Raw genomic sequence first — 13108 nt, 5'->3', positions numbered from 1 at the left:
GGATTCCTAGAGGGTGGTTCCAAATGCAATCCACAATCTCCCACTCTGTGGAACATGGAATACAGTATTTGTATTTAACACTATAGATGGTCTATAGTATAGGCTGTCTCAAACATTTAAATAATATAAATAAGTGGTCAGGAACAGGTTAAACAAAGTATAATAAATATAGACACAAACATAATAGCACCAGCACTGCACTTTCTAAGCTCACATTCTCCTACCTCATGGTAAGGCTCCTGTCTCTTCTTCCTGGTAGCTACTCTCTGTTCCAGTGCAGTGATTGTGGACTCAGAACCAAACACACAGCAAACTTGGCAGAAAAAGCTGCTACCACTGGGCATGTGCAGCAGCTCTGCTCTGTCCCTTAAACTGCATGATGTGGTGGCAGCTCTAGTAATCATAGATACAATTGCTATTATTGTCATAATTTGAGCCACTTGCCAAGAGGAGGGCCCGGATACCCCCTCTGCATTTGCCTATGCACTAAGTATGGCCACCATAACTGAGATACCAGAGATGTGATTCCTGCATACAAGATCGTAGTTGAAGGCTGACACATATTCTTAAGATGGTCCCGACATGCCCAAGTTTTCCTGGCACTTTCCACTTCCTTCCATATAATGGGTACTTCCAGTGGCGTAAGTTTGTCACAGTTGCCCAGAGGCAAGATAAATATTGGTGCCCCCCTATTTCCTATATTAAGATAAATATATGTATGTATGTATGTATGTATGTATGTATGTATGTGTGCGCGTGTGTATATATATATATGTGTGTGTGTGTGTGTGTGTGTGTGTGTGTGTGTGTGTGTATGGAGTGTTCTGAAAAAAATGTATATACTGTATTTATACATTTAATTGTCTTTTATTTAAAATCACACATTTCTTAGCAGTCATCCAGCATTAGAACCCATAACTTGTTACACTAACAGCAGACACTTTACTGATGGAGTTATTTACTCCTGTACAGGAAACATTAGAATTCTAACTATATGAAGTTGTGTGTAATTGTCAGAGAAGTTGCTTCATATAGTTAAAATTCTCATATTTCCTATACAGGAGCAAATAGCTTCATCAGTAAGGTGTCTGCTTCCAGTGTAATAGGATGTGGTTTCTAATCCTGGGTATGACACCTGTAAAATGTGTACCTACAGTATAATAAAAAGTATGTGATTTGTAAGGTGCAGGGACCAGTGAGGAAGTCGGCCACTGAAAAGACAGCGACAGCTATCAATTAACTTAATTCAATGGTGTCACAGAATGGGAGGAGAGGTGCCCCCCTTCAGAGCAGGAGCCCGGCGGCAGATGACTCCGTTGCCTCCCAGAGTTCTGCCTCTGGGTACTTCCTGTTAATCAGTTGCTAATGATTCCTCACTGCATACATAATCGCAAGTCAATCGCTGTGTGTGCACATTGCAGCAGTGACACATGCACCGTTTAACAACAATCGCTCAATTACAAAAACATCGGCATATCGAACAACTGTGAATCAGGCCCTATGTTTCTCTGTTCTGTATTTTATAATTGTCTCTAAGATGTTGTTCTCCAGCTTACATTACTAAAGATAATGAGACTTAAATACTGTGAATGGTGTAGACTCAAGTGTATGCAACCACGGGCATGCTGAGTCATACACATTTCAGATGCATTACCACTTGTGACTAAGTTGAAGTAACTAGCTGTAATGGGGTATTCTCATGTAGGGAAAAAGATAAAGTTGATAGAGCTAAAGTACAAATAATCAACTTCTGTCTTTTTTCAAACACAACCTGTTAAATGGCAGTTAGGCACTGATTGGTTAGTACTTTGGGGCAGATTTAACGAGTGATATTCTTGTTATAACTAATTTAAATTGTGCTCTAACCAATCATCTCCTTTCAGTTTTTAAACATAAAAGGAGCTGATTGGATGGAGCATCATAGAAGATTATTAACAAGTGAGAACAAGAATATCACTTGTTGCTAAAAAGCTGCCCCTTAATCTCTCACCAAGCTTTGATACATCTCCCCTGTAGTGTGTTGACAAAACTGCAGACTATGCAGAGGATTGTGGTTCAATAGATCTACAGTAAATAGATAAATGGTCAATATGTCTTGTCAACCCCACATGGTCGTCATGCAAAAGGTTGACAGGGTCAAAATATGGTCAACACAGAAAAGGCTGACACAAGATTTTTTTTATAGTTTTTAGAGTGTCATCTTGTATGTTTCACTGTGGGTGACCCTAGTTAGTGTACCATGTACCCTCACGGGGCTCACTTTGCGTGCCATGCTTCGGTCAAGTTACTATTCCCAGTCGTAGTCCATGTGGATAGTAAATGAAGTAAACGTTGGAGAGAAAAAAAAGTAAAAATTTGTCGATGCCATTATTATGTTGACCTTTTGAACCTGCCGATCTTTTGTACCTGCCCACCCTTAGATACAGTCGACCTTTTACCTAGTGACATTTTGACCATGTCAACAATATGGACTTAACCTATTGACTGTCTAACTAGACACTGTCTATCCAGTGTCTGGAACCCTATGCAGAGCTGGGCAGAAGCGTAAATATGAATGTTTTCAGGTGTATCATTTAGGCCAAGTATAGGCTGGTGTAAGTGTACTGATGTTAATGACTATGAAACTACAGCTAGGGGGCAGTCAGGCTGCAGACATATGCAAGCAAATATACACATTTTTATGTGCACAAAAGTGGGAGCATCAGCAGTAATGTTACGTTTAACTCAGCCTCACTATCCGGTACATAAAGGTCATCACTTTAAACATGTATTTTGATACGATAACTTGTATCCAGAGACACTAAGGGTGCATGCATTACAGCACAACTATGAACCAAAAATAATTCCAACATGCGTTTCAGGATCATTCATTTATCATGTGAGTTTCAGTTTTTTCTCAGAACAGAGAACATTATAGCACAAACACTACTACATGATTGCAAGTACAGTATGTGGTACAAGCCATTATTTTGGTTTGAAACCAATGTATCTGCTTGTTTTCAATTGATACCAACAATGCACTTAAAACATTTATAGTACTATTCCATTCTGGAGGCCTATAAAGTGATAATACTATTGTTGGTCCAAATTAGTACTATTAACTACGAAGACTATTTACTAAGTAGTTCAATACAAAATGTTTTTCATTTTAAATCCGGTTACATATATAAATTAAACTGCTGTTTTATTTTATGATATTGTTCATCTTGCTAAGCTATATTATTTACGCTAGCCTTTCATATAGCGTTTTCATGTACATTTTTTAGTACTGTATTAACTTACAGTTGGTTAAAAAAAATAAAAAGATCATTATGTCCAATCCATAGCATATTTTGTCATATCTATAGCACTTTTGTAGCAGAAATAAAGATTCAATTCAGCAATATCATTTTATTATGAAAACATATTTTATAAAAGAGATATACATTCCTATTGCACCAATTAAGTATCAAACAGTATCCTATTTACAGGTATGAGTTTTACAAGTTGTTTAGCTGAACGTTCTTTTGTTCTTTATTGTTTCTTGTGAATAAAGCTTCCAAATTTTTGCATGAATCTTCCAAATTTGTTTTCATTTGGTTGGACAGAGTTATAAACATTAGAATTGTAATTTAATGAATTGTGTGGTCTTGAATAATTGGTTGTAATACCCTTAGTTTTATTATCTAGAATCTGAGCATTGCTGTTTTGTGTGATGGAAGATGGGACTTTGTGTTCTACCTTACAAAACTGCTCAAAACGACTATATACCCTTCTGTCATTTGGCCGAGGGAGAGTGGAGCTGAAGCCCTCTTGGGGTTTTTGAAATTCTGTAATGGGTTGTACTGTATTCATATCTCTACGTAGTAACTCTTTTTGCTGCATATCTCTATGTTGTGAATGCCTTAAATGCATCTCCCTCTGCAACATGGTTGGCATGTCACTATGGTGCATTTCTCTCTGAGACAGTTCTCTGTGTATTGCATCTTTTGGATGTCTTAAAGATATTTCTCTCTGAATTGTAGGAGGTACAACTCTTCCATATTGTTTGTTTTGTGCCTGCACTTTTGAGTCTTGAAATTGGATTTGCTCTGTATTAAATCGTGGAGCAGATACATCACCCGTGTTTTCAATAAATTTATTTTCAACAAAACTTTGAGCAGGAGCTCGATTTGATTTGCTTTCATCAGATAGAGGAGTGTTGGTCCTCCCGGAGGTTACAGCAACATTCTCTTTACTTCTATTAAGACTTATTTGAGATATGGACAGTGTCTTTTCCCTTCGAGGAGAGCTATCATTTTTCGTGTCAGATATTTTGGGATTTTGTTCGTCATCATCTTCAGAAACTAAAGTGTCTGAACTGCTGCACATTCTATAGAAAGCAGGTGCTTTGTTTTTAGATAGCGTTTCTTTTTTCTCTGGAGCAAGACTGAGTAAAGATTTGAGCTTCTTTGAACCCTTTTTAAGGAAGTTGGGAGAACCTTTACTTTCTTTCTTTCCAGGGGAGTCTTTGCCATCATCTTCATCCAAAGTTTCTGTGGACAATGCTCCTTTAATAGGTTCCACTGGATCTTTGCTGACTCTTTCATTTACATTATGTAAGTTGCTTTCTAATTTCTCGGTGCTGTTACAATTTGTGGGATTTGGATTCACACGATTTTCTGGCTGTCTCTTTACTAAAGAATTATAAATATAGTTTGGTGGTATTATGTTGCTACTTTGACCTAGATTGACCTTGCGATGTTCAAAGAGTGGCAAACTACGTCTTTTTAGAATGTTGTCATTCGGTTTTCTAATACTGTCTGGTTGTGGTTGTCTGTTTGTGGAAAGAGTTGTGTACAGGTAACTTGATGGTGCTGGGTTTGTGTGGTAATTTAAACCATGAGTCATTATTTGTGAGTTGTCTGGAACCTGCAGACTATGCCGTTTCAGCACATCCTGATGATGGGATGAATGTGATGTATCATAGTTTGTGAAATTATTTACTTCTTTTGTCTCTGAAAATCTAAGATTTTGTGGTGAATTTGCCTTTGGAGTGAGACTTCCTTGAGAATCTACAATAGTGGAATTTGAGTGAGAAGAGTTTGTTGTGCAGCTACTGGCCTCTTTCTGCTCAGACAAAGCTGGCTTGTATAGAATTGAGGATCGGAGTCGTGAATGATTGTACACTTGATTCTCCATATAATTCTCACCTCCGTCATTGCCTTCTACTCTGTCCCCAATAGATTCACTTGAATCTGGGGGTATATCACAATGGTCATTCAAGTATGACTCTATTCTCCAGTTTCTTAGAAATGACTTGGTTGTGTGCTCTAACGTCGGCATTCTCTGCTGTACTGACCTTATGTGACTATCCGTTCCATGGAACGACCTCCGTACACTTGAACTTCTTTCAGAAACATTGGTTGTTAACCTCTGTGACAGACGATTAGCAAAGCTTTGTGTAGTAGATACATTATAATTACTTGAGTAACCCCCTCTGGATGATGATCCTAAAATGCCAGTATCTGGCTGTCTGGCCCAGGGCACTTGATGGTTATTAACCCTACTGTTCATAGCTCTGTTGAGAAGTAAATAAGGGGATGTCTCAGTCTTTTCCCCTGCTGCATAACTATGCCTTTTCCAGTTGTCATTCCGCTCAAACTGTTGAAAGTGATTGATTTTATTTTGAACATTGAATCCTCTATATGACACATTTCTCGTGTTGTACTTGTCTTCCTCGTTGTTTGCAAATCTGTTCTGTGATTTTAAGTAAGAGGAATCTAATGTGTGCATTTGGTCTTTTCTTCCAAACAGGCTCCTTTGACTTGAAGCAGAGAGTAAAGAAGACAGCGAATTTTGGTATGAGCCATTTTCCCATGGGATTTTTTTGTGTTTTCCAATTATGGACTCCTCTGGGCCAAATGCTGTGGGAATGCAGGAGCGAGCGTAGAGCGTCCGGAATTCTTCATCAAAGGACTCTACTAGTTTTCCAGTGATAACTTGGATCATACTTAAATTAACTTTTTCATATGACCACATGAAGCTTTAAAAAAACAAAAGAGAAAGAAAGTTAAGATATGATAAATAACTTTTATCAGATTTTTTTTCACCAAAAAAGTTTAAGCTTTGCGGTGGGAGGTGCGGGATGACAGACGATCTCAGGCTTTTTTTAAAGGAGCCATCACCTACAAGGCAAAACCATGCCTTGTAAGTGATTGCCACTTAAAAAAAAAAATCAGAAAGTGGCCTGCATCCTGCACCTTTGGCGATCTCGGACGCCATTACAGCCGCTGCTAGTGTTATAAAGTGTGTAAGAACATAGTCAGACATCCATAAAGTTCTGTCTCCTATACATTTAAACATTCTGGGCCAAATGTAATGAAGTGTGATTTTGCACAAATGTGCAAGTTTAGCGCTAAACTCGCACGTTTTGCAAACTCAAACAATGTAATGAGTAAAGTCGCACATTTCTGACCTTACTAAAAACTCGCACATGACAACTTGCATCCAGATGTTTTCCAATACAACAGATATATTTCAGGCAATGTAATGCAATGCGAGTTTGTAACTCACACACAAAACATTTCCAAAAACTCGCCAATAAATAGAGCAGCTTCTGGCTGGCGAGTTTGTCAGAAGCATGCACAGATCAGTTAGATCCGTGCATGCTTCTGTCTGTAAAAGTAAAGAAAGAGTTAAAAAAAACTATGTGTAGGTTCTCCCTAAAAGCATATCCAGCCCCGGTGCTGGTTGCTAAAATAATAGCCCGGTGCTGGTTGTTAAAATACAAGGCCAATTTTTTCCCTGTATTTGTGCAACCAGGACCGGCTCATAGAGCCCAGGGCTGGTTATGCTTTTGGGGGGCACCTGCATGTCTTTTTTTTTTAACTCTCTCTTTACTTTTACAGACAGAAGCATGCACGGACTTCACTGATCTGTGCATGCTTCTGTCAAAATTTGCACCTTGTAATGCATTACATTTGCGAGTTGCGCCACCAACTTGCATCTTTTAGAGTACGAGAAGGTGTGAGTTGGAATGTGTCTACAAACTCGCACCGCATTACATCCTGGCCTCATTTTTGTGTCTAACTGTTCAGTGAAGTATATAGGTAATGATATCATAATGTAATATTTAAAGCTTGAATCTTCTAACCAGGTAACATGTTCTAATACTGTATATTACTCTCAGAGAGCAAAACATAAAAAGAAACTAGGGATCACTGTTCCCCTGTCACACCAAGGTGAAACTGCTGTCAATGTTGTGTGCAGTATTTTGACAGCAGAATTTTGATACAGTGACAGAGAGAAATCCCTCCCCATTCTCTTTCCTGGTGTGAACACTGTACGGACCTACAGAGTACACGGGGTATATTCCTTTAAGTTTTATACAGTTTTAATGTTTAATTTTATTAGAAAGGTAAATGCCATATTGCAAACACATACAAGAAAGCTGTTCTTTGGGTGTGTTTCATGGGTGTGTAGCCAGAGTTACTTGCTATTCTGAGTCATGAATATGCAAATGGATCCATGGCTGTATTAAGACTTTTGGGGGCCCAGGGCATTCATGAGAGGGAGTGCCCCTCTAGACAGTGCCCCTCATGAGAGGGAGTCCTCCTCTAGACAGCACCCCTCCCCCCCAACTGATCATCTGACCCACCTCCACTTGTCATCCATCCAACCCCAACTCCTCCCTGGCGCAACCTGACTTGTTGCCGGCCCTGCCCCCACTAATAAACTTCACAATGCAGCAGTGTGTTCTGACTGTGAGAGCAAGAGAGAATGAGGCCCGGGACACCTCCACGCCCCCATAATCCAAAAAAGATTTACTACACTTAGTATGAGGTAGGTGCAGCAGCTGATGATAGTGTTAATGACTGCTCTCATAGATGAAGGATTGGGTTGGTGTTCCAGTGATCTGGTCTGTTTTGGCTCTTGTTGCTGGTGGATATTCATCTCTTTATATGTTTGGCAACACTCTCTGGATCGAGCCCAGAGATGTAGATTTGCCTTTCTCAGAAAATCATTCTAAAATAACCTTTTGATACTGCACTGAGGAAGAACAACATTCTAATCAGTACTGTTTGTGTTTAGAAAATAAACAAATAAATAAATAAATAAATAAATAAATAATGGTATTGATAAAAACAACCAAACAAACAAAAAAGAAACACTACTATGGGATTTGCCACCAGGAAGGTCTGTTTGGTAAACAGGCTTGAGTAGAGTTCGGGCTTTTAGTAAAAGTCAGATAATGGGTCCAGGGGTTTTGGGTGTTAGAGAAAAGGTAGGGCTCCATGCATAAGGCCCATTTTTTTGTTTTTTAGGCCTTCAGCCTGAGAGCAGGCTAAGTAGTGCCTGCACCTGTAAGAGACTGACATAAGCGGTCTCACTAACTGGAAAAACAGGCAGCGGCCCTGTCATTTACTAATTTTAAGTACTGTATATGCATCTGTGTTTGTGGTAGGGTCATTAGGTCCTACCACTCTGAGAGAGGGAATCTATAATTTTTAGTTAGCGCCCAGACAGGCTAGGATTAATTTTTAGGTTTCGTTTCTATACTACACAATAAAACTAGCCACTGTTAAATTGAATTAAAACCCTGGACAGGTGTGCAGTTTTCCTTATATTTACCTGTAAGTGCCATACATAACTTTCTCACAATCAACCAGTAGAAACTTCTGTTCCATTTTTCCGCAGAATTTAGCTCCTGATTTAGAAAAATAATCCTGGCCCTTCACTGTTCTCACTCTCATATTCTGCAGAAGGATAAACATATAGAATAAAAACACTTTTTAGATAAATTCCATGTGTAATTTTTTCATTTTAAATATTTCGAAAATTTGTTTTGCCTTTTTACAAAAGTTATGAAAGAGAATTCCGGTCACCATGAAATGGGCCTTATTTAGGTCGCATCTCTATCGCAATGCGACCTCAGTATGCCTGAGTAGTCACTAATGCACATGCGCAGGTCCCGACCTGATTGATGGGCAGAGTCGTTCGCGGGGCAGCAATACTGCATTGTGGGATGCTACGAATGAGGGCAGTTTAGCACAATTTTTGGGGCAGCTGCGTGATAAATAGATGGCGGTGGTGTGCCTGCTTTCGCAGCCAGGCTGCAAAGGCAGGGGGTCATCCACAGTTGCTGCGATCGCAATTAAATTGCAGTCACAGCCACTGGGCAGGATGGTCAGCATGCTGGGTGGCCTTGCCCTAAGCTGTGCGGCTCCCAGCATGCGATAGAAAGGATTGCAGATTCTCCTTTATAGCAGAATCTGCAGTCCAACCTGAATAGGGTCCAATGGGGCAGATGTATTAACCTGGAGAAGGCATAAGGAAGTGATAAACCAGTGATATGTGCAAGGTGATAAAGGCACCAGCCAATCAGATCCAATATGTAAATTAACAGTTAGGATCTGATTGGCTGCTGACTTTATCACCTTGCACATATCACTGGTTTATCACTTCCTTATGCCTTCTCCAGGTTAATACATCTGCCACAATATTTGTACTGAAACGTTTTCTCTAGTTGTTGCTTTGGATGCTCCAGGTTGGAAGGTCTGCCTCAGATAAAAGAAGACCACGGAGCTATACTAGTAAAACTAGATTTTTTAAGTAATTAGTGAAAAACAGTTAGATTACAACAAACACACAGTGAAACATACACAGGAGACATCACAAAAATACTGAACATGCTAATAAAAATGGAGGATAAATAGGAAACAGATTTGCAATCAATTATAAGATATACTTGATTTATAGTATGACAAACACTATTTGTTTAGAAAATATGTTTTAGCGGTTATAATAACAATTAAAATCACAACATAAGAGGAGCAAGTGTATCCAGTGGCATAAAAAAAGAACTGGTGTAATGATAAGAATTGTCTGCTAGAAAATGCTTAAGGGGTATTAATTTTGGTGCAGTAAATTACTCCGGTTAATTGATCTCCGGGGGTAATTCACTTGTTCCTGACAGCAGGCACCATCAGGGATTTTGTTTCATATGCCCAGAGGCAGGGGGAGCAAAATGCCCAATAAGTGTAGTTTTTTTATGACTGCAATGACTAAAACAAATGGATGTGGGAATGTATCACAGATCCTGTATGCTTTTGTAAGAAAAAAATGGGCCAACAAAAATGGACATTAATTGAATTGAATTACCAGTAAACAAATTGGACAAAAATCATGAAAAAGCATGTTTTTTGTGCAAAAAAATTGAGGCTAATTGAATGCCCCCTTAGTATTGATTATTATTTTTTGTATGCAATATAATTTCAAAGTAAATATTGTTTAAGATATATTACTAGGCATCCTTATTTGTATTCTCTGTTAATTTTAAGTTGTATGCCTGTATATAACAAGCCTGACATTGTTACCATATATCTTTTTATAGCATGCACTCTGATTACTTTTAAATCTGGTTTAGCTTGCTTGCACTTATATTTATTATTATAGTGTGTAGGTGTGTTCGGTATGTACTAGTGACTTCAATAAAGTGCTTCTGACAAATATTGATGGCAAAAGTCCAAACAATAGATACACGAATCGTAGCATATCCTCAACATTTGTACAAGTTTTTGACACATCAACTGATGTACTTTAGCATGAGACTATGGGGTATATTCAATTAGGGTCGAAAGCTGCCGTCTGTCGAAAAAAGATGGCAGTTTTTGACTTTTTAAGGTCGAATCGTAATTCGACCTATTCAGTCCCAGCTATTTTTTTTCGACAAGTTGGGGAATTTGACTTGTCGAATAGTACGTGATTCGGCGTTATAGCTCCTTAGAGGAGGAGACGGGGGAGAGCCACGGTCAGACAAGGGAGAGCAGCGCTACAGCACAGCGCTGCAGGAGGATGTGTGAGGTCACACTTGCTGGAGCCGGGAGGACACTGCCGTGAGGTCTGGCGGCTGTGGGACATCCTTCTGCAGCGCTGCTCTCCTCCATCTGCCCGCAGCTGTCCCCGCTGGTCGCCCCCCTCTCCTCCGCTCACAAGTCTCATCTCAATTCGACTTTTTTTAAAGTCGAATTGTGATGGGATTGAATAGGAGTTGTCGGATCCATTCCAACAAATGCATGTCGGAATGGATCTGACCCTAATTGAATATACCCCTATGCCTGCTTCTTAGAGCTTTCAGACTGGAATACTGTGCAGAAAAAATATAATCCCTCCTACGGCGCTTCACAATGTAGCAGCAGAAGACAGTACTAAATAGGTCACCAAACCTATAAATAGCATACAAAGGAAAAGGTCAAATCTCACTTTGCACTCCAAATGTCCAACAATTCAATTGATCCTCACAGTAGATTCAGGTGGTATTTCAACTGGTGATGGTCACCTGAAGAAAAAAAATACAAAAAAACATTGCCTAGTATAATACTGCGATATGGAATCAATTCCTGCCATAGGTGCATAGAAAAGATGGTTGTGCAAAAAAGTCCCGAAAAAGTCCCAGAATCCTCCTCCTTTTAAGAAGACACCCGGAAATGGTGATGGATATGAAAACCAACGTATTCTTACATGTATGCTTACTTGTAGCAAGATAATATGAAGCGCATCAAGGTTTCTTTGGGCTTCTATTTTATCTTCACTGAATATTAATAGGGATAAATGTCTCTCATTGAATATAAAGCCAAAAAAAGGAACCGCAATTAGGAACCACAGCTATCGATAGCTGTGGTTCCTAATTGTGGTTTCTTTTTTTGGCTTTATATTCAATGAGAGACATCTATCCCTATTAATATTCAGTGAAGATATAACAGAAGCCCAAAGAAACCTTGATGCGCTTCACAGTGGCGTCACAAGGCGGGTGCGGTGGGTGCAGCCCGCACCCGGGTGTGACGCCTAGAAGGGGTGACACCAATCTGTGGGCTCCTCCACAGTGACAGGAGCCAGGTGCTGCAGTGTGAAATTCTGCTACAGCACCTGACTCCTGTCATAACAGAGGAGCTGACAGCACTGCAGACAGTCTCCGGCGGTAGCCCAGTACAGCCCAGCATCTCCAGAGATGCTGGGCACGCCCCCAGATTGATAATCCACGAGGCCATGCCCCCTTTCTTTGCAACCACGCACCTTTTTTGCCACGAGTGCGCCTTCAGCGCGCTGGCATATGAAGGGTGCGCACCGGGTGTCACCACACCCGGTGACGCTTCTGGCACTTCATATTATCTTGCTGCAAGTAAGTATACATGCAAGAATACGTTGGTGTTCATATCCATCACCATTTCCGGGTGTCTTCTTAAAAGGAGGAGGATTCTGGAAGTTTGTCAGGACTTTTTTTTGCACAACCATCCTTTCTATACACCTATGGGAGGAATTGATTCCATATCGCAGTATTACACTATGCAATGTTTTTTTGTGTTTTTTTTTTCTTCATGTGATCATCACCAGTTGAAATACCACCTGAATCAACTGTGAGGATCAATTGAATTGTTGGACATTTGGAGCTCAAAGTGAGATTGTACCTTTTCCTTTGTGTGGAATACTGTGCAGTTATATACAGAAATGTATTATAAAAGGTAGCTGGGATCTTTATAAACTTAACTGATAAGTATTTCGGGCCTAGAATGATTCGTGAATGCTCCAGGTATAATTAGTTAGAAAGGACTGTGCATAAAATGTATATAAAAGTATGGAGACAGTGATAGAAAGTGTCGTATGTTACAAATGAAATATGAATAAATATAATATTGGAAGGCTTAAAAATAAGCAACATGCATTTATTTCATACATTGATAAAATATAATTAAATCCTTAAACTAGGACAATGATGTCACTAGTATTCAGGTGGATACATTTGGTATATGTGAATGTTAAAAAAGTCAATTGATTAAAAATATTATAGTCGTATGAAGTCCTGCATTCACAGTTCATGATGATTAGTATTGGTCACTCTGATGTAAAGATAACCACTCAAGGTCCAGTATTAAGTAGGATAAATGTTACCAGATTAGTGGAGAGATGGATCCATGCAGCATTAAGCAACAATTCTTGTTATTTGTACAGGACTGGTAGGAATATCCCCAGGGTAACTGATGTACTACAATAATCTGGTCCAGAACGGTGATAATAGGAGTCCAGAAGGTTATAAATAGGCTTGCCCATTTCACTGGGCAAGTGTGCCCCAGCATCAGAAGAGTGACTTTGT

General features: G+C 39.5%; 1 protein-coding gene across 1 annotated transcript in view; it reads right to left on the bottom strand.

Moving 5' to 3' along the window:
- Positions 1–3448: 3448 nt before the first annotated feature.
- Positions 3449–13108, bottom strand: part of FAM83B (family with sequence similarity 83 member B) — a 107259-nt gene continuing 97599 nt past the window's right edge. Inside the window, exons 4-5 of the mRNA XM_063919653.1 lie at positions 8593–8717; positions 3449–6004 (exon numbers count right to left, since the gene is read on the bottom strand). Coding sequence (XP_063775723.1) covers positions 3514–6004; positions 8593–8717 — 2616 coding nt within the window. The 3' untranslated portion in view covers positions 3449–3513. The remainder of the gene's footprint in view (positions 6005–8592; positions 8718–13108) is intronic.

The sequence above is a fragment of the Pseudophryne corroboree genome, chromosome 4 (assembly GCF_028390025.1).
Source record: "Pseudophryne corroboree isolate aPseCor3 chromosome 4, aPseCor3.hap2, whole genome shotgun sequence".
Classification (NCBI taxonomy): domain Eukaryota; kingdom Metazoa; phylum Chordata; class Amphibia; order Anura; family Myobatrachidae; genus Pseudophryne; species Pseudophryne corroboree.
Note: the sequence above shows the minus strand (reverse complement) of the source record. Positions and strands in the feature narration are given on the sequence as shown.